General features: G+C 38.7%; 2 protein-coding genes across 3 annotated transcripts; both read left to right on the top strand.

Annotated features, from left to right (window-relative positions):
- Nucleotides 1–1,414: 1,414 nt before the first annotated feature.
- Nucleotides 1,415–11,426, top strand: hcrtr2 (hypocretin (orexin) receptor 2). The gene is made up of 7 exons (XM_080288025.1): nucleotides 1,415–2,389; nucleotides 4,408–4,586; nucleotides 6,268–6,511; nucleotides 8,010–8,125; nucleotides 8,222–8,442; nucleotides 8,600–8,721; nucleotides 8,991–11,426. The coding sequence occupies exons 2-7, from the start codon at nucleotides 4,437–4,439 to the stop codon at nucleotides 9,158–9,160; spliced, it is 1,023 nt and encodes a 340-aa protein (XP_080144151.1). The 5' UTR covers nucleotides 1,415–2,389; nucleotides 4,408–4,436; the 3' UTR covers nucleotides 9,161–11,426.
- Nucleotides 11,427–14,656: 3,230 nt separating this feature from the next.
- gfral (GDNF family receptor alpha like) lies at nucleotides 14,657–19,079 on the top strand. 2 transcript variants are annotated; one of them, XM_080288155.1, is made up of 9 exons: nucleotides 14,657–14,779; nucleotides 15,089–15,202; nucleotides 15,643–15,798; nucleotides 15,962–16,018; nucleotides 16,119–16,434; nucleotides 17,553–17,812; nucleotides 17,905–17,976; nucleotides 18,090–18,168; nucleotides 18,252–19,079. In XM_080288155.1, exons 1-9 carry the CDS (start codon nucleotides 14,743–14,745, stop codon nucleotides 18,319–18,321), a joined length of 1,161 nt encoding a protein of 386 aa, XP_080144281.1. In that variant the 5' UTR covers nucleotides 14,657–14,742; the 3' UTR covers nucleotides 18,322–19,079. The 2 variants fall into 2 exon arrangements, with proteins under 2 accessions (XP_080144281.1, XP_026044979.2); XM_026189194.2 differs by having other exon boundaries at nucleotides 15,959–16,018.
- The last annotated feature ends 2,038 nt before the right edge of the window (nucleotides 19,080–21,117 follow it).

Below are 21,117 nucleotides of genomic sequence, written 5' to 3'. Positions count from 1 at the left end.
GGCAAGGAGGAGAATATTAGTTTATATTTGAACAGCGTGTTTCACTGCAAAAAGATCAAACACTAATTCAGTCAAACCAAACGCGTGTGTTGACGTCAGTATTACTCTATTCTAGATCCTCTGATTTATTCACAGCATTGTAGCAACTTTTCATATTCAAAGCACTGATCAGATATGCACAAGAAGATAATTTAAGTTGACTGTATCTTCTCTTTGATGTTGTGTGTAGTTCAGTTACAGTCTAGACCTTTTATCCTCCTTATATAATCCACCCCAGGTCTGCACCATCACAGCACATTTACAGGCCTGAGGCAAAAGTAAATATATGAGCCCTCTTTATACACATATCTTACCGCAGTCATAATTGAAGCTACAGGGTACTGAATGGATTGAGGAGCAAACTGAAGAGCCAGAAAGCTGCAGTCTGATCTGCATGGGTATGCATTGAGATTTTGATTGGAAGTTTCCAGCTGTTAAGGAGGGGAAAACTTTTTTCTTTTTCATTATTTATGGTATGTTTACTTGTGTGAGCTAATGGAAAAGTGTACTAAGAGGAATTTCTGTTTCTTATTCATTCTAAAGTGAATCCAAGCCTAGTGAAGACTTTGCTCATCTCCTGTAGGGTCATTCTGATGCTAAATTACAAGCTTCTGTAACATCTTCATGTCAGAGCGGAAAAAAGCATATGCATATTAAGTAAATTCAGCGGTTTGCTACATTTTGCTTGTCATGTGTTATCACTAACACCAGCACCTGTGCTTTTCCTGCTATGACAACTGAAAATGTCTGCTGTGAAAAAGGCCAGTGTGCCATCCCTCTGAAGTTGCCCTATGCTATCTGGCAACAAGATGTTAGCAACAGATCATTTAAGTCCTTCAAGTTGTGAGACGGAGGTTCCTCTGAACATATTTTTTATCTAGCAGATCCACCAACACCTTGTTGTTGGTCAGCAGTCACTGTTGCTGACCAGAAAACCCCTGCAAACCTCTGTGATTTGGAAATGATCCAAGCCAGTCATCAAAACCTTCATCATGTGGTCTTTCCAAAAGTTGGTCCACGTAAATCCCAAATCTTAGCATCATCCCTTTTATCCGTGAGTGGATATAATGTCTTGGCCCATTGGTGTATATTATGAAACATGTAGGGGTATAAATCTGATACATACTGTCACTAAAAGATAGTAGATTGTACCTGACGTCCACCCTGGTCTCTGTCTGTGAGGTAATTTTCCGCTCTATTGTTTTTAGTTGTGCAGTGTTGCATTTTCTTGTCAGCCTTTTTCCAGGAGCTCTTCTTGGAGTGAATCAATTCTCTGCGGCAATACCATCTAACCTATAATTCTTATCCTCGCTAGAAACAAAATGTTGGAACGGCAGCACATGAAATGAGGGAAGGCAAAGCTACAGCGGGAGTTTTTTTGCATATTTGTCAGTCACCGTGTTGTCGAATAAATCACAATCCATTTGGGAAATGACTTTTAAAGTTTAAAAAAAGTGTACATTAAAGCTTCATTTGCATTTGAAAGCCTCTCACCTTGAATCATTAAAGGAGTAAGACAACCTTTGGCAAATGTGTGCTTTGCATTCCCTGATTCAAACTGTTACTTTTGGGAGTGCTGTCTAATTTGTTTTTGTTTGTTTTCTTTCCTTCTGGAAAAATATATTTTGTGACAAAAAATGCATTTCTTCCACTTCAGAGATATTATTTTTTTCTCTACCAACCTTCCAAATCTTTTCATTTTCTAGGTTATAATTTCCCTGCACAGGAATGAATACTAAAAGCTATTTCAGAAGCAACAGCTGCCTCCCAGATACACAGAATATACTGTGACTATGCACTAATGTGGCATGAAAAGAAGAGAGAATGAATTTTATTACCTTGACATGTGACACCACTGATTTCAGCTGTGCACAAAAAAGGCAATGTTTGAACCCACAGTACTGTGCAAATATCTTGAGCCACCCCACATTTCTTTATATTTTACTTTCAAAGGTACTTTCTTTTAATTTTTTAGTTTCTTACAGGACAGCTCTTTAGACTTTTTTTTTCTCATTTGGACCGCTTTTCACTGATTTTCAGTCCAGTCCTTGAACCTGACCTGTAGGAGTCATTTTTTGTGTTGTTACCTCATGTGTGCCACCAGGGGTCACCTTTTGTAGAAACATGTAATTAGCGCCAGGTGTTGTTGGTCGAAAGAAGCAAACAGTTTGTGACCGCTGCGTTGTTGTGATAAATGACGTTGGATAAAGAGAACTGTTCAACAACTACTGATGGAAGTGCATTAAAGATGGGACAAGACAAAATAAGTATACGGCTGGAGTTACTGGACTGAAGTTTCATGCATAACATTGGCATCGCGTCACCAACGAACACCTCAGTGGCTTCAAATGTAGGTTTAGCCTCTACATGGCCGTTATTAGAGGAATTTTTTTTTTTTTTTGGTTGTTAAGCCAAAAAAACCAAACAATTGAGTCATTCAAGCATGAAAAAACGTGCCTACTGCAACTCTATTAAGTGGGGTCTATGAAAAATCCCAGAGATAAGAGAGAATAGCGTTTTTGCACCAACATGGTGATTCCCAAATAGAACAAAAGAAGAAATAGCAAACCTAAAATAATATCTACAGCAGATGAGCAGTATCTGAAAGTCGTGTCCTTAATAAATATGAAGAAATCCAGTAAAGACATGAAACAGGACCCAATGGATACATCTGGCCCTTCTACTGTTTACTGAAGTCTAATTTGGCTACGTTTTTGGTTTTGGTTATTCACTCCACTTGGGCACATTCTACGTGTCACTTACTGTTTACTTTTTGTGCAATGGGTATGACAGAAAGAGGAGTGCTAACATGCTAAATAATGAACTTGAACTTTCAGAGTTCTTCAAACAAGAGCTTTCAAGAAGTGAAGTGTTTTCAGGGTAACAAGCAAGAAAAAGTGTTCTATAGTGTTTTAAATTGGTGCTTTGCATACGGAATAAACATGTGTAGTCAAAGACTGTAGACCTTCACTTTGTGACTCAGGGAGACAAGAAGCCATTTTTAAGATAAGATAGATGAGATAAAATACCCTTTATTAGTCCAACAGGTAGGAAAATTCACATTATTAAAAAAGCAAAGTGGACGTGGCAGAAATAAATAGATGCAGCACAACTGATAATGCTATACGGAAGCAATAAAAGAAAATGTAAACAATATAAGGTGGAAGAAGATTAGATGCCTAGCAGCAAACCAGGATACTTCATAGTGGCATAGCAGGCATTGAGTGTTGAACTTGGAAATATGTACAGACCACAGAGTGTGCATGTGTGTGTTCATATGTGTACAATTACTGCTGTCATACATTTACTGCTGTTGACTCTGACAGCAGATGGAAGGAAAAACAGCTTGGCACGCCGTGGGTGCAGCAACCTGTCACTGAAGGAGATGCTCAGTGCTGTCAGAGCGACCTGCATGAGATTGGATGTGTTCTCTAGAAGGGATGACAGTTTAACCACCATACTTCCATCTGGTCAGGAGGGTGTCCCAAAACAGAGCTGGTCTTCTTGAACAGCCTGTTCAGTTTTTATTATCCCCAGAAGACACACTGCTGCCCCAGCAGACCATACACACACAAAAAAGATGTCAGATTCCACCACTGAGTCATAGGAGGAGTTCAGGAACTCTTCTTGCAATCCAAAAGACCTAAGTCTCTGTAGCAGATACTGCCTGCTCTGTCCTTTCCAAGATTGCATTTCTCTTGTTAGTCCGGTCCAATTTATTAGTCAGTTGAACACCCAGGTACGTATATGAGTCCATCATCTCAATCTCCACGGAGATTAAGAGGGAGAAACAGGGAGAAAAGGCTTTGCTATGCCATTTTACGTAAGAACTAAATTGAAAGTCAGTGGCAACAGGTCTTACGGAGTAATCCAAACCTGAATTTTTTTAACTGAAATTGTTGTCAACATGTACGGAGGAGGTCAGGAGAGAGGCACAACAATGAGTGTCTACATCCATGTAAAAGGATAAAGGTGACCAAATATTCACTTTAAAGCTTGTTAGAATTGTACAAACTGTGTTTTGCCTTGAATTCTGTAATTCCATGTATGTTTTGTACATGACTAAATAAATCACTGCAGCTGTTTTCCTGGCAAAATTTTAAGAAAGGCTCAAGTAAACAGGAGTCTCAAGATTTTTGCACAATACTGTACATGAGCTTTTTTTGTCTTTTAATGTCTGAAAGTTTTATGATTATTTCCTGATTTAGTCAAATGAAACAATGCTGCAGTTAAATTTTAGTTCAGACTCTGTGTATGATAGCATACACAAAGTATCAAGACACTGGTGGCTCAAATAGATTTCACATGCACTGATGTGATAAATGTTTGCCTTTCTTTGGACAACCCTTGATTGTGCATCACTTTCAGTTTGTTTTGCAGTATGGAAGAACCGTCACATGCGCACCGTGACAAACTATTTCATAGTGAATCTTTCCCTGGCTGATGTGCTGGTCACCATCATCTGCCTGCCTGCGAGTCTTGTGGTGGACATCACAGAGACGTGGTTCTTTGGAAACACTCTGTGCAAAATTGTCCCTTATCTGCAGGTAAGCCTTGAACCCTGACATCTGCTTTTCAAACAGGATATTGGAATCTTTGACCTTTTCAGAAACAATTCACAAGGTCTGTGGATGCAAGCCAAGACCCATATTTCTATTATTCTACCATTTTTCTTCATGGTATTCATGAGGGTAAAAAAAAACAAAACTCTTTTTCATATCCCCCAGGATGTGCACTGAGTGAGACCTTTGATGTTACTCTAAAGTGATTTAATGCCTCAGGCAACACTGCTTTAGCACCACTCTGGCAATATGTATGCAAAAAAGACAATCTTATTTAATATTGTTGATCACAATGATATGTATCGAGAGCATGTACCAAAGTCCCAAACTACTCTACACAGATTATATGTCTCATACTCTTAACAGACTGTGTTATATTATATTGTTTATGCACAGCAAAGTCAATTCTAGCCTCATGGTGGCACGGCTTTGACTATATGTTCTGCAGGGATGCAGCTGTAAAGCAAAGAAATTCTAACATAATGTGAATTCTTGTGTGTCAGGAGCTAGTTTAGCAAACATGCTGCACCTCATGGCTTTTAATTAGCAATCTCTTTGAAGGTTTTCATAGTGACATTCACCCCGTTTACTGTTGAGCTTTGTATCATAAACTGGCGCTGCAGTATTTGCTTGAGGGCCATCTCCCGCTGCTTTCTTTTTAAATCCAGGAGCATCAACTCTAATTCCCCTTTGGTGATTCATTTTATGTAACATTTTGGTATGATTCCTATTCTACTGTTCTACATTGTATGCTGGTGGTCTATAATACCTTGAATAGGTTCACAGCAGGGTGCAACAGAAGCCAAATGCAGTACATTGTATAATATTTTAAAAAGGGGGTCCATATTTCAGCTTGCAGCTGGTGTCCGGATTAAACCCATCCATGATTCCCAAGTGTAATGTGCAAGCAAGTGAAAAATGATCATTGCAATTTACAATGAGCAGTGTGGTGGAAATGCTGTTTTGGCCTAAATGCAGCAGGTTGTTTTGTGTGTGTGGGAACGTCTTTTTAAAATATACATTTCAAAGCATTTAAATGTCACAGACGGTTCCTGTTGTCTTGCAAACAATGATTCACTTCCCTCAAGGTTTCTCTCACTGGTTTCAGTGTTTACATATGTTTCATATTCAGCATACTTAACCTGTAACCATCCAGGATGCATCCAAACTCAAAAACATCCAAACTCAATGAACAATTGACTTTCTGTCAGTTGAAGGGCAATGAGGATGTGCCCTGCTCTGCCTAAGGTGCAATCTTTCCTTTCTTTTTTAAGATCGTTTAAATGAACATTTTAAATTAGGCAGCGAGATTTATTTTAATGTGCCTGGCATCATAAGCTAACCCTTTACAAAAACAAGGAATCTCCGCCTTTTATTTCCAAGAAAAATTGACCACCCACTGCTTTTAAACCTGCACGTGAAATTTGTGCCGCTGCTCTGAAGTGAACAGACTCATCTGCAACACAGAGATAAGAGCATCTCCAGCATAGGAGGTGTCCCATGCATCAGTGTTTGCCAATCTATGATTCAAGTCTACAAATGTATGTTCTGAAATTATTTTCCTCATGAGCATTTAGTATTTTCTGTAACAACTGCAAACTGTATCAATATTAAATGGTGAACATCTTTGTGTATCTAGTTAAAAGTTTTATTTCATTCTTCGCAGACCATCTCTGTTTCTGTATCAGTCCTAACGCTGAGCTGCATCGCCCAGGACCGTTGGTATGCGATCTGTCACCCACTGTTGTTCAAGAGTACAGCCAAGAGGGCGCGCAAGAGTATTGTTGTCATCTGGGTTGTGTCGTGTATCATCATGATCCCCCAGGCCATCGTGATGGAGTGTAGCAGCCTGCTGCCTGAACTCACAAATAAGACCAGTCTGTTCACGGTGTGTGATGAGCACTGGGGAGGTCAGTTTTCACAGTTCACAAACTAAATGAACGCATTATGAAAATATATGTCTCCCTCGCTGCTAGAAGCACAGTTTCAACTTTAACTGAATGACTCACTAAATTACTTAAACAACAACTGCAGTGACATTTATTGGGCTTTTCCACCCCCCGTATAGATGGGTTGATCACGTGTCATACCACTTTTTATCCATAAAGCGTGAGCACCTAAGCGGGATGGGTGGATTTTGCTTTGCTCAGATGAAGTCGCTCAGGGTGCCTCTGTGATTGAAGAAGTCAAAAGAGGAAAACCTTACAAAGAGAGGAAGCTTTCCATCTACTCACATTCATTATATTACAGTAATGATGGGTACCTTTAATGACTACCTTTGAAACGTAGATTGCTTTCTTTAATAAGCTTGCAGTCATCATTGAAAGTGTGCAGTGCAAGACTGACAGGCAGAGCAGTAATAAGAGGAAAATTGTGTTTTTTGTTACATAAAGTAAACAAAAATGTCAGAAGTTGATGAGAGGTAAATGAATCAGTAATGACTAGATATTTAAATGGAAGTCAGTCAGTATCTCATGAATGACTCTGATCGAAGAACTATACAAGGACGGAACACAAAGTTCAGAGACTCCGCCCATGAAAACAATCAACAGCCTTATCAAATTTGCATTTGGCCTAACTCACCTCTAATTTCGTCGCCTTCAGCAGCACTCCAACAACCTTTCACAGATGCTGTTTTTTCTTGAAACGTTTGTGCAAAACTTGATTTCCTGTAGCATGTCGACACGGCAACCCCTCAACTTCATTTTCATTCTAAAAAGTTATCAAAGTAGTTAAAAAACAAGATAAAATGATAAATATGACTGAGGAATTCTTCCGTGTGCTGATGCAAGATGGCAGGATGACACAGTGGTATGCACCACAGTTCAGGTTGTCTGATATTGTGGCATGAATTCACAGTGCTCTGTCAACAGAAGAATAATTATGAGCAAGAAGTTGAACCCCTTACTTATTGTGCCACCTTTGGGTTTGGACGCTGAAGATTCTTGTTTTGAAAGCAGCTATTTGGCTGACTAAGAGGCAGGTCTGCTTGGCAAAAAAGTGGATGTTTGCTGGATGTCTGCACTGGCAAATGGCCCCAAGGTGAAAGTTGTCAGGCTTTTCAGGAAACAAAAATACCAGCCACATGGTAAACTGGGGGAAACTTAAAGGGGAAACTGACTATATTTGTGGAATCTCCTGAATTTGGAATTTTATGAGTAGTGTTGCAGAACATGTAGTATATAAAAAAAGCATTAAACTTTACCCGCTCTCAATCATTAAGTCATTAGTTTGTGCCACTCAGCAGAAGGTTCAGTTAATAATAAGCCGCTTATGAAAAAGTGGTCAGTGGACGTGTTTGTTCTCTAGACGCTCATCATTATCTGCTTTTTAGTCTTTAACTACTAAGTAACTACTCATGTTTTCTCTACAATATTGTTAAGTGTTTCCTTTTAAATCCTTCAACAGCTGAGATCTACCCAAAGGTGTACCACACCTGTTTCTTCATTGTCACATACTTCGCACCACTGTGTCTCATGGTCTTGGCATACATTCAGATTTGTCACAAGCTGTGGTGTCAACAGGTGCGTATTCTGCCATTTGCTATAAATATAAATTTCCCAATGGGCTTCCAGGGTCTGATGTGCGCGTGTATCCACTTTAATGTATTCATTCAACAGATTCCTGGAAGCACATCAGTGCTGCAGAGGAAGTGGAAGTCTATCAAATGCTCAGCTCCAACTCCAGGACCGGGGGAGTCGGTGAGGGTTAGAACCAGCACGGTTTGTGCTGAGATCAAACAAGTCAGAGCCCGGAGGAAGACAGCTCGCATGCTGATGGTGGTGCTCTTTGTTTTCGCCCTGTGCTACCTGCCAATCAGTGTGCTCAATGTCATGAAAAGGTAATAATCTCTCAAGGAAGCTCTGCTGCATCCCGGATCTACAGTAGAGCTTACTATAAGCCATGTTTTGTATAGTTTTTCCCCCTGACAGGTTTGTGATTAAAATGCATGCAAAAAGAAAAGAATGAATAAAATGATATCATTTTTTTACCTCCAGAGTCTTTGGGACATTTAAGAAGACAAACGACAGAGAGACAGTGTATGCGTGGTTTACTTTCTCACACTGGCTCATATATGCCAACAGTGCTGCAAATCCAATCATCTACAATTTCCTAAGTGGTAAGTTTTGAACTCTCCTCTAAGGATTCATTACTGCCCTCTAGTGAACAAACTGGCAACAACAACACAATTCACAGCTTTATCTGCTAATAACCTGAAAACAGAAGTTAATTCTGAGAAAGCAGCAAGTTTTTAATTCATGCATTTATGAAAAAAAAGCTCTTAGAATGATTTTACAAAAAAATTTAAGCTATTTTTAATGCAAGCTTGTAGATGGTTTTTAAAGAAGGTGGACTTTATAAAGATTTTGTTGTCGTTTTTTTCTTAAGGGAAGTTCCGCGAGGAGTTCAAATCAGCCTTTTCTTGTCATTGTTGTGGCCAGCATGAAAATGAAACGAGGAGGATAAGGACCAGAACGCGTACAGACAGTCGAAAATCCCTCTCCACTCAAGTTCACAATGTGGACAATGTGTCACGCATATCAGATCAGATGGTGTAATCGTCTTATATTCCAGCTGGGGCACCTGAAGGACACGTTGATCTTTAAGTTAGACATGTGATAATGTGCAGATCTCATTATTTTTGGATGACATTTAAAGGGAAAAGAATTGTATTTAATGTTTTCTGTTTGGTTGATTTGAAAAGGACAGACTTTCTCTCTTCTGTTATGCAAGAAAATGTTGATTAATTATGAAAGACACGGTTTGTAATGTTCAGTGTTTTATATCTCTCTTTCATGTGTAGTTTCTGTAAATTTTGTATGTATTTTTGTTTTGGTTTGTCTAATTACGTCTAATTAAGTAGTAGCATCACCTTTGATATAACTGGTTTAAGGGATTTGAAGCTTTAAAGGTGCAGTCGGTCACATGTTCATCTCAAGTCCTCAGTGTAAATGCCCAGAAATGTATGTTCCTGTGCACTGAGTATGTTAATGAAGCCAGCTCAATTCATCAAAGTACAGAATATTCAATGTGACCCCTGCATGAACGGGACCGCAATGTGAAGCCTGTTTCTTTCATTTGAAACACTCCAGGTTTGTGTTTGGATAGCATCAGCAAAGCGGACATTTTCCAGCAAAATATACGTTACAAAATAATCATTGTGGTTGAATTTTTCGGCTGTGGGTAAGAGCTGCTCACAGTCACTTTTACAGGCGACTCTATGGTGGGTTGTTTTTTATACTGATGCTAAATGTAAAAACAAGAAACATGTCCTGGATGTGCTTTCCATTTTCTTTTGTGGCAGTAGTCTGCAAGCATGTAGGAATAATAACTGTGTTGCCCACATATTTTGCTGATTATCTGTTATTACTTAATTATCTGCTGTTTTAAGTTATTACTGGGTCAGAAAAAAGTGAATTATGGCAAGACTTGAAACTGTTTGCACAGATGAAAAAACTATCACTGCGTCAGTGGGTCCTCAACTTCCTCACAGACAAACCCCAATCAGTGAGGGTGGGAAAACAAGTCTCCCCCTCCATCTCACTCAGCACTGGAGTGCCTCAGGGCTGTGTTTTAAGCCCCCTGCTGTACTCACTGTACACTTATGACTGTGTAGCCACATCAGACACCACCAACATTGTCAAGTTTGCTGACGACACTGTTGTTGTGGGCCTGATCTCTGACAACATCGAGACGGCCTACCTGGAGGAGATTAGGAACCTGGAGACCTGGTGCCAGGAGAATAACCTCCTCCTAAACATCAGCAAGACTAAGGAGCTGATCGTGGACTTCACTACAAAGCAGGCGAGGAATTACAAGCCCCTCATCATCAGTGGCACGCCAGTGGAGAGAGTGGACAGTTTCCGATACCTGGGTGTCCACATCACTCAGGACCTGTCATGGTCTTGTCACATCAATACCCTGGTTAAGAAAGCCCGTCAGCATCTCTTCTTCCTCAGAAGACTTAGAGACTTCCATCTGCCACTGAAGGTGCTCAAGAACTTTTACTCCTGCACCATCGAGAGCGTCCTGACGGGAAACATCTGCACCTGGTTTGGGAACAGCACCAAGCAGGACAGACGAGATCTGCAAAGGGTGGTGCGCTCAGCCGAACGCATCATTCAGTCAGAGCTCCCTGACCTGCTGTCCATCTACACCAAGCGGTGCAAGTCCAAAGCTAGGAAGATTATGATGGACCTCTCCCATCCCAACAATGGACTCTTCTCACTGTTGAGGTCTGGGAAGCGCTTCCGCTCCCTTAAGGCCAAAACAGAGAGAATGAGGAGGAGCTTCTTCCCCCAGGCTATTCGGGCCCTGAACCAGGTGTAGGACTGGACTCTCCCACACACATCACATCACCACACGCACTCTGGTTTTTCTTCATGCACACTTCCTATAATTTATAAACTCTTTCTGCTATTTGCACATTTTTACTGTAAATTTCTAAGTTAAATCTGTAAATTTTGTAATAACCTGTAAATACTGTAAAACCACTGTCATTTAATGGTCAGGCATTGCATTGCACAGCTTACAAACATTTCACCTCATGTCATACTGTGCATGGTTGTGTGTGTGACGAATAAAATTTGAATTTGATTTGAATTCGATTTTGAATTTGATACGCTGAAAAATGTATTTTGTAAAATAATTTTAAATTTTTTATTTAAAGTGTAAGTAAATATTTGTTGTAATAGATTTATGTATCAGTATCAGAAAACAATCCAAATCTTGATCTCTGATTCATCAGGATATTTTTCTACTCCAGAACTCTTGGTATCAATGTTTTGACTTTTTCTTGATAAGAAATGATTGTACTGACAGCTACAATGCGTAGTGTTTTTTGTCTTCTTCCGTATACTTCATTGTTTCTTTTGCAGGATTGGCCTACTCGTACTTGATGACACACTTAGAAGTTGCCTTTGAGCATCTCTGATAGAGCATCTGGGAGGTCAAAGGCTTTGATCAAGGGCATCTCAGTGGTGAAAATGAGGCAATTACAAACATGCTTTTTCATGTTCCCCACCAAAAATTACTTGCTGCTGCAGAGACCGCGTGTATGAAGTCTTCCTCCCATTTCTAACCACAACAGTGAATTTCCCATTTCAAACGTGCTTCATTCAGATGAGCAACTTGCAGCCTGACTCAGTAATTGCAGTCATTCGTAGCAGCTGATTTGGATTGTCAACACTTTGCTGTGGTGGTTCAACAGCATTGGTTTAGAACAGCAGTCAGTCGGGCATATAGTATTTGGTGATATCTTAAATGATTTTATATGCATGAGCTAGCATTTAAAGACAATTGCTGCAGCTTGCCCCGTGTGTCAGCCTGAGAAGCACAGTTAATGCCCACATCATTTTTAAAAAGGGTTCCCTAAACTGTGCACAACTGTTTGTATGTGTTCCAAAATGTTAACGCTAATGTGCAGGGCTATTTTTATTAGTTGCTTGCGAGTTTGATTTTATGTCAGTGAATGAAGTCTACACACACAAATACACATATGGTTAACCCTGTTCACAAGCAGCGCTGACTTTTTGTCAGACCTCTCATCCAAACAGCATCAGATATGACTTCCTTAAAACCGCAGCATTTGCCTAGGGTGAAGTGGATCAGAGTAATGGTTGTGCAGAACACAAAGACATGCACACAACTCTTTATGCAGAGAGCACCCTGATTAAACCGATGTCCCTTCAAGAGTAGCTTCCATCTTTCTTGAGAACCCCTCACCCAGTGAACATGAGTAAGCGGCTGAAGCCATTCATTTTAGCTACTTGCACATTACTGGAAGAAGATAAAAGCAGAAAATTTCTTTAAAAAGTATTTGCAAAGATATTTACAACTGTACACTGCAGCACACTGGAAACTCAGAGAATCCACATCCTCAAACATACAGCACAACAACGTTTCCATTCAGAAACACAAAGCAAATATTAATCTTCAGTGTAATCAGCAGTAGAGAAAATCCTTGAGTCAAAGTGCTATAGTTTGGATGCAAAGGACAAAAATGAATAAACAAGGAGGATGTGGAAACTAAAAAGGCAATCTGGAAAAAGGCATAATATGAAAGAATGACAGAAATAAAACCAATAACAGGAAACAGAGAGGAAAACAATCCCTGCCAGGGCAGCATGATTGTAATTAATCTAGGTTTGATTGCTCAGTTCAGCTTGATGTGTTTAATGTGGGGAAATTGTTTGTGAGCATAGATTTGATTTACTAATTATGTTAAAATTTTATAGACTTTAAACCACGACTATGGCACAACAATGACACATGTGGGACGTTTTTCACAAGAATTTATTCATTTTGAACTAAATGTGAAATGTTTGCATCCCCACATAAAGTATTTAGAAAACACTTCTCAGCCCAGGTCTTGAATGCTGTTAAGGGTAACACAGTGCATACAATTGGCTTTAACAACTTCTGAATAGACATGAAGCTGTCGAATTAAAGTCTCGTCTTTTTGCATCACTTTTTAAAAAAAATATATAATGTATGTTGTAACTTTTTCCAGTGCACTTTAAGCCTTTTTGCCTTCCAATGTTTCATACTTCATTGTGCAACCCTTTGATCAATATTTGTTGACTTTTTTTTTTTTTTGCTTGACAAATAAATCATCTAGCCACTAGGGAGCAGCAGAAATGAGCTAAAAAGAGAAGGTTGCTGACTTCGAATTGGGTGGAATTGTTAGCAAAGCCATCCATCTTGTAAATGAATGTGCTGTAACATTATTTACAGCTGAGGGTGAATACTGTTTGTTTATCAGTAAACACATGTATACATATACATATGCTTTTTGGTACCTAAGGCAGTGTTGTGTTGATTCGTAACAGAACAACTTATTGAATAAACTCTTTTAAATATTTTACATTTTTCTTGTATTATTGTACTTTGTCACTGGTCTATTGAAAAACTATATAGTTTGTCCCATTGCCTTTAGTTGAATATATGAAAAATGGCAAAATGACACAGTTTGACAGCCATAAAATAGTTTTTTTTTCTCCAACAAAGAAATGATCAAAATGCTATTAGCTTAAAATTTGGCATGGTGTGCAATTTGTCCTTAAAAAATTTGAGGATGAAGGCAGAACAAAAGCAGAGGATAAAAGAAGAAGTGGTAGCTCTAAGAAATTATGCCATATTCCTAAAAGTATTCACACTCCTTCCTTCACACACATGTGAACTTAAATGACAGCCCATTCTAAATCCATATAAAATATAATAAAATGTAATAAAACACCTTCAACTCTTCTGGGAAGGCTTTCCACAAGGTTCCACTGACTGTGGAATATTTAGCGAGGAAATTCCAGGGCTGCACTTGTTGCAGAGCGACCCATTCTTTCACAAATGTTTGGAGAAGGGACACAGATGTTTGAGTTTATACACCTGTCGTCATTAAAGTGATTGGAATACCTGAATTCAGCTATTTGGATGGGTAAGGGATTAATTTTGACAGTGTAGTGTATCTTTGTTTTGGTCTTTGGTTCAAATCATCTTCAGTATGTAAGGGCATGTCGACTGGCAACAGCAGTAAAATCATACCTGGCAGGAAAAGACACAATGCAACACTTCAGTCATGGATTGGTCTCCCAAGAACTTGAGCAACGTTGCAATGTTGAAGCCTCAAGCCATTAAAATATTAAATAATAAAAAAGTATTTGGTTTGCTTGTTTGTTTGTTTTTTGATTATTTAGAGCACATCCAAATGCATTTTGTCTGAAATGTGCTGCTTAAATATGTTTACTTTCCTCTTAGTTATTGTTGGAAAAAGAAATCAAGTGAAAACAATCTGACACAAATTTAAATCAGCAGATCAGACCAGGGATCAACTGTTTTTTATTTCCTATCTCTGAAGTAATATCGCACTACTCCTAAGAGATAATATTATTACTTAAGCCCACAAAATATAATAATGACAATATTAAAATACTATATGCACTAATTTTTTCCCTTTTTTGTTGCAGCTCTGTTTCATTGCATTTGTCATTTTTATTCTGGTGCAGGGTACAGCCTCCAGTAAATGTGTTACATCCTCCTGACAGCGGGTGGTGTATCCCAGCTTAAATGCTGACACCAACAAGAGGGACACATCAGCTGCTGGTGAGAGCTTCATTTGTCTGCTCAAAGCTTTGCAACAGCTATCATGCAACTGAGACGACTGGAAGCTGCAGTCATATTTGGTGAGTTTAAGCCGAACCATTACCATAAAATTACAGATTTCTGATAGAAAAAACAAACAAGTTGATTAGTGTTATTGTATGTTTTTTGTGCTATAAAATTAGCATTACTAGAAGTGTTTCATGTCTTGTAGTTTGTACCACATGTATAGTCAAAGCGTAGCTACAGTTAGTCATGTGAGACATTAACATTTAATTTTTGAATGTCCCTTTTCATATAAAACCTCAAGACAAAAATGATCTCCGTGAAATAAATCCATATAAAAACCAATGATAAAGTAAATAAATTCTTAAAGTCTGCTTGTATTTCAGTGATTATTGCTCCTCAGATTTCATCGCTGGCTTCTGAGTGTTTGGCTGCTGTGAAAATCTGCATGTCAGATTTATGCAAGCGTGAACAGGCATTTTATGACGGCATCTGTGAAGGTAAAAAAAAAAAAACACATTTCCATTATATTGTTAATATTACCAAGGGTTGAGACAAGTAAGTATTACGTAAAGCGATTGCATTTCCTCAGGAAGGTCAGCAAATGAGACCGTTCGACTGAATTGCTTCCATGGAAAATGGCTAAAATGTAATAAGTGAGGAAACAGCCCGAAGCAAAATGTACATAACAAAATTAAGTGACAATAAATCACTTTTCTGATGCCTTTAATGCACACAGTATGTCTGTTTTGACATCGAAATCCTCCATTATTACACTGAATTTGATATACCAGCCTATATCGGGATACATAACCAGACATCACAAGGAAAACTGTCAGAGCAGCAGGCACATAGAAAACACCTGTTGCTCAAACAAGACCTTGCTCGCTTATGGAAAATCCTGTTTTTCCACCTTCCTCTTATGTTTCTGTCATTCAAGATGGAGGGTGCCAAATAAAAGGCTCAGAGGTCTGTAACATGACCATCCAGACAATACTGCACCAATTTCCCTCTCTGCCAGGGTGCGTGTGTGCCTGGGAGGAGGAGCTTTGTGATTCTATACAAGTGCTGGCCACACAATGCCACCAAAAGCCAGGTGCGGTATTCTCAGAAGTCTCTACGATAAGCATTTATATGTGAAATTACGTTTTTGTTTGCCAAAGGTGGACAGTTATTGCACTACAAAATGACTGTTAAGAGGATCTTTAATGTGCCTTTGTTGGTGGGAGAGATAATCATGTTGATTATTTGAACAGCAGTTCAGCTCACGAGGAGTGCAGTAATGGATTGGCAGTCAAGCACTTTATTAAACTACGGTAATTATATTTTATTACGCTAATCTCAGATGAAATCTAGTGAAGATGAGTCAAAATTGGTGAAACCCATTCACTACCTTTCTCTCTCTTTGTTTTTTAGTATATGATGGTGCTGGATCATGTTTGGATCAATTTAGGGCTTGTCTCAGCGATTCAGTTTGCAACAGGTACCTGGCACCTATGCTCCAAGCCTGTAAGTCAGGCCAGTGCAATGATGAAGGGTGTCAGCAGGAAACTCTGCGGTTCTACAGGAACGTACCCCAAAATGTTGCAGAGATGCTGGTCATGTGCGAGTGTGAAGCTTCAGATCAGAGCTGTCTGAGCATGAAAACCGAATTGCACAGTGGCACCTGTGGAGATGAGATCCGGGTCTGTCAGCGTGTACTTAACCAGTGCACTGAGGACAGTAACTGCAGGTATACTGTTCTGTCCTCAGATGTTTTTGTTTTTTTTGTTGTTGTTGTTTTCAGGATTATTGTACAAATACTATTATTATTAAATGCACACTCGGGGATGAAACCACCAAATCAGATGCAAATTCATTGTTTGCACAATGATGAAATGTATGAGCAGCATCTGGCGGATGAGATTGCTGGAGGGAACAACAAAGGCTGGCAGGAACATTGGTTGTGCGAGGCATGCGGGGAGGAGAAAAAAGGTGTCTTGTGTATAGGCTGTGCAGCAGGAAGGCAAACACTTTAAAATGCAAGGAAGGGATTCAGTCAACAAACTAACAATCACTAAATTGGAGCAGGAAAAAGAGCGTTCATCATTCGAGAGTCCTTTCCAGCCTTAAAAAGTGAACGAGTGAGTGATACTGGAAATGAGTGTATAAAATAACATTTTTTAAAATAATGCCAGCTCACTGCTAGTAACAGAAAAGAAGAAGTCTGCAGATAGTTGAATACGTAACTACCAACACTGAGCCAGACACAGAAATAACAAAATGTGAATTCTCAACCTTTAAGTGAACAATGAAGAAGAACTCAAGCTGAGGTAGTCCAGTATAGGGCCGCATTAGTGCACAGTAGCACTCCTAACCAAAATCCTTTTTACATTGTCCTGTTTGTCCTTTTAACACATACATGGCAGCGAGCTTTCATAGAGAGTGCCAAGTGCTGGTCCAGCCATTAGGAGCAATTTGTGGTTCAGTGTCTTCTTCAAGTGGATGCCCTCCTCACTTGTCCATTCTCAAGCTGATTTCATTATGGAAACCTAGATTTTCAGGTTATAGTTCCATCAAATCCAATGCTGTTTCTTTTTTTTTTAAATGGCCATTTTTTAAGATCACATCTCCAATTACTATCTAATAAAAATTTTCAGAAACCACTTTACGCGTAGACTGCAGCCTTTTATAATCCAAATTCCACCTGTGTGATTGGTGCACTTTTCCCGCTGCCATTTTTGATGTAATTCCATAAATATATGTGAAATGATCTTGAAGTAATATGTACAATCTACCATAACACATAAACATCTATAAATCGCAGCACCCACTCATTCCACATAACACACATTTTCTCTGTATTAACAGGGGCTTATTAGAAAATTTTCAAGCCAATTGTTGGAGTCCTGAAGAAGCCCAGTGCATTGACAGTGACCTCCCAAGAGATGAATGCTTCACCCAGATGGATCCAGAGCTCATCCTTGGTGCAGACGCTGAATGCAAAAGGGCCTTCGTGGCTACTTTAGGCACAGTGCTTCACCATCCTTGTACATGTAAAAGACTCTACAATGATGATTTTCTTACATGCAGCATGATTCACGACGTGCTTCACAATAGATCACGCTTCAGTGAGTATCTTTTTTTTTTCTAACCAGGCATTTTTAAATGTAACAATCATTTTTCCTGGAAAGATTGTAAATTATTTTTATTTGTATTTCAGTGGCATCTTCAGAAACAATCATTCGCCCCTCTAAACCTCCTCCATCAGATCATGCTTATGCTTGGTTGCAAGGTAAATTGAAATTTGTAAACTCTTTATGCTAATCGTAGTATGATTCACATGAATTTAAATTATCAAAACAATTTTTGAGTGGGTTTTCAAGATGGAATATTTTGTCTTTCCAGATTATCTTCTGTACGTTGTTGCAGCCATCCTGCTTGCTGGTGTCATATTAATGCCTCTGGTTATTGTCAGTAAAAAATGGTAAGCATCGATGTTGAATCAATGTTAAGTCGCTTTTATCAAAATATTATGTATAATTTACTTTTATTTCTGTTTCCTTGTAGGATCTCGAGAAAGAGAGATAAAACAAAATTTCACCATCCACAGAAAAGCAACTGTGTCGTTATTCTCTGATGTTTATTCCTCTTCCCACTGAATAAAATAATCATCATTTTTTCTCTTTTAACTCAAGATCACAGCTGAATAGATTCGTGAGGTTCCTTTGAGTTTGCTGCACATGCAGTCATCTCATATTTCTTTGCTGTAATAGGTAATAGAGTTTATTAAGAAAATAACTAAATTGAGAATGCTTTAAAACACTGTCATCAATAGCCAAATGAATATTGTTGTAATCATCCTTTACAAAGGTCTCCAAAGCACACTTTGTTTTTCAAAGTACTTGGTAGGTGATTGATGAGTTTGACATGAGGGCTCTGTGGGAGTCATACAATCTGTACAAGGACTGATTGTTCTTCTTGCTGTAGTTCAGTAGCTCTAGGTCTAGAGTTGCTGTATGTTTGAAGCACTTGTCACACAGTGGTGTTACTTGATTGATAAGACTATAAGAAGTTTTTGCACAATCTTGTGAAGTAGCATTGTTTAGTTCTTCTGTAGTGCACCCTTAATCTTTGTGTTGTTGTAAACAGTGATCTTGTGCTGCTTTATTAAAGAACATATTGTATATTTGTAGATACAACCTTTATGTTTAAAGTTAATTGAAAAGATTTTGTTGTTAATCTTTCACACCGACAGTTATTATAGAAAAAAACAACAGATCTGACAAGTTTAAGATTGCTTTAAGTTATAACTTCAAGTGTGATGATTTATTTGTGCTCTGCTCACTCTTGTGCTGTGTTCCTCTGTATCTGATAATAAACTTCCCACTGAAAGCCTTAAAGCCCCACAGTTTGTTCAAAATGCTACATTTTATGTGACGATTCCTTTAAAAGGAGCTTTTAAAGAAAAACTTAAAAATCAGAATTTAAATAATTTGTCTTTTTTTTAATAGTTCCAGTCAGTGTGCGTGAAAGCCCCCCAAGAAAGGTCTTCAACCTGAAGCAGTGATTTGTTTTTCTTTTATTAGTTCATAGACAGCTATCGAGAAAGCCCTGTCAGCATAGTCCACTTAGTCCTGGAATCAGGGACAGAGTGGAGCCTTTGGTCAGGTGATGTCTGATATAAAAACAGGAGAAGTAGAAAGGGAGGACAACCCTATTCACCCCTTTGTGCACAAACAGCAGGGGAGAGGCACTGATGGGAGTTATCTGTATTGACCTGTAAACACACTTACTTTAGCATTTTGAGCTATTTGGAGACAGGGTAACGAGGTCTGAGTGGTGGAAAAAGAGAAGCAATTGCAGCAATCAAGATGAGTGGATTTGCTTCACTTTAATTGGGCCAAAGACACCAAATTGTTTTTGTCACTGGAGCTGATCTAACCCTGATTCACTGATCTGCTCTGTTTTATACGATTGAGCTATAGGTGAGTATTTCTGGACTCATTCTGCCCGGGAAAGAATTGAAGTTCTGTCCAATAGTCTATTTAAAGTCAAATTAAAGGTCAGTGTGGATAAATATGATTGATGTTTTAACCCATGATTTAATTCTTTTTTTTATCATGTTAAGCACACACAACATACAGTCTGATCTTCTGTGTGGAGGGCTCTGTGTCTGTGAGGAAAATGAACAGCCATGTCTGGAAATCTATATATTTGAAAGGATGCAACAGTAAGTAGATACAGAGATAAATCCAAATACATGCTAAAAAGTTCCCAGCTGGTTTGAAGGCAGGGATTTTTGTTGGACAGGAAGAGTTGATTGGGAGGTAAAGAAGGCTTTTTTCAGGAAAATAGGACAAAAGGGAACTAAACACTAAACAGTGAGCTAAACATGTTCATTGACAGGCAAACACTGGATTGGTGGGACTATTTGGGCCTAATTTCAGATGTAGGAGATAATAAAGTACAAAACCTTCACTAACGTACTTACGTAGAACTTTCAGGCGTCTGTATTTTACTTTAAATTTTGATGTTTTTGTACAAATCTTTACTTTTTAATTCTTACATTTTCAAAATGGGGGCGGGGATTATTTCTATCACTGCTTGCCTTCAAACATCAAAACAATTTGAACCTAAATCGAGGGGAAAATAACATAAAAGACAATTCTGTTGGTGTGTGTCTATCGCATGTGCTTATCTGTATCTTATCTGGGATGGAAGACAGAAAAACACATCATCTAGCCATCATTTCTAGGACTATGCTCAGGTTTTAGATTAATTTTTAAATGTGGCAGGTGATTTTAAATGCAAACACCAAAAATGCAAACACAAATCCAACACCTCAACAAATATTAGCAAACAGACAAACTGTTTCTGCACAGTTTGTCACACAGTGTGTTGCTAGCTAAAGGCACAGCTGCTCTATTTCCCAGGGAGAGAAAACGTGGGAGATAACTTCACTCAGAGATGGAGAAAGGATAAGGAAGGATAGGAAGAAAAAGAGGTTATTTTTAAAGCTGAGGACTTCTCGGTGACATTTGATATACTGGAAATGTAAAGCTTACATTTTAAAGGTTTGGTTCATTTTATAGTTTATCAAACAGATATTGATCATATGAAAATATCTGGCAGTTTAATGCAGGGTTAGTTCACCAGAGTATGCTGTACTCTGGTGAAGTTTAGTGATGGAGCAGAGTGACTGTGGTGATCACAATCACAGGCAGTAGACATGAAAATAAATTTAAGCTGGTGGTGCTGCTTGGATTCATTCACTGACTTCCACATTTAAATTAGCTTCATACAGACTAGTGGTGGGCATTAGCTGTGATAGTTCATGTAACATCTGCTTACATCTTCTTGAATTAGGCTGTGTAAATCCACAAAGAGAGGAAGCAGCACATACCATGTGATTAAAATCCATTTGTGCTGATAG

This window comes from Astatotilapia calliptera, chromosome 13 (genome assembly GCF_964374335.1).
Source record: "Astatotilapia calliptera chromosome 13, fAstCal68.1, whole genome shotgun sequence".
In the NCBI taxonomy this organism is placed as follows: domain Eukaryota; kingdom Metazoa; phylum Chordata; class Actinopteri; order Cichliformes; family Cichlidae; genus Astatotilapia; species Astatotilapia calliptera.
The sequence above is the reverse complement of the archived record's forward strand: the minus strand, read 5'-3'. Positions and strand labels throughout refer to the sequence as shown.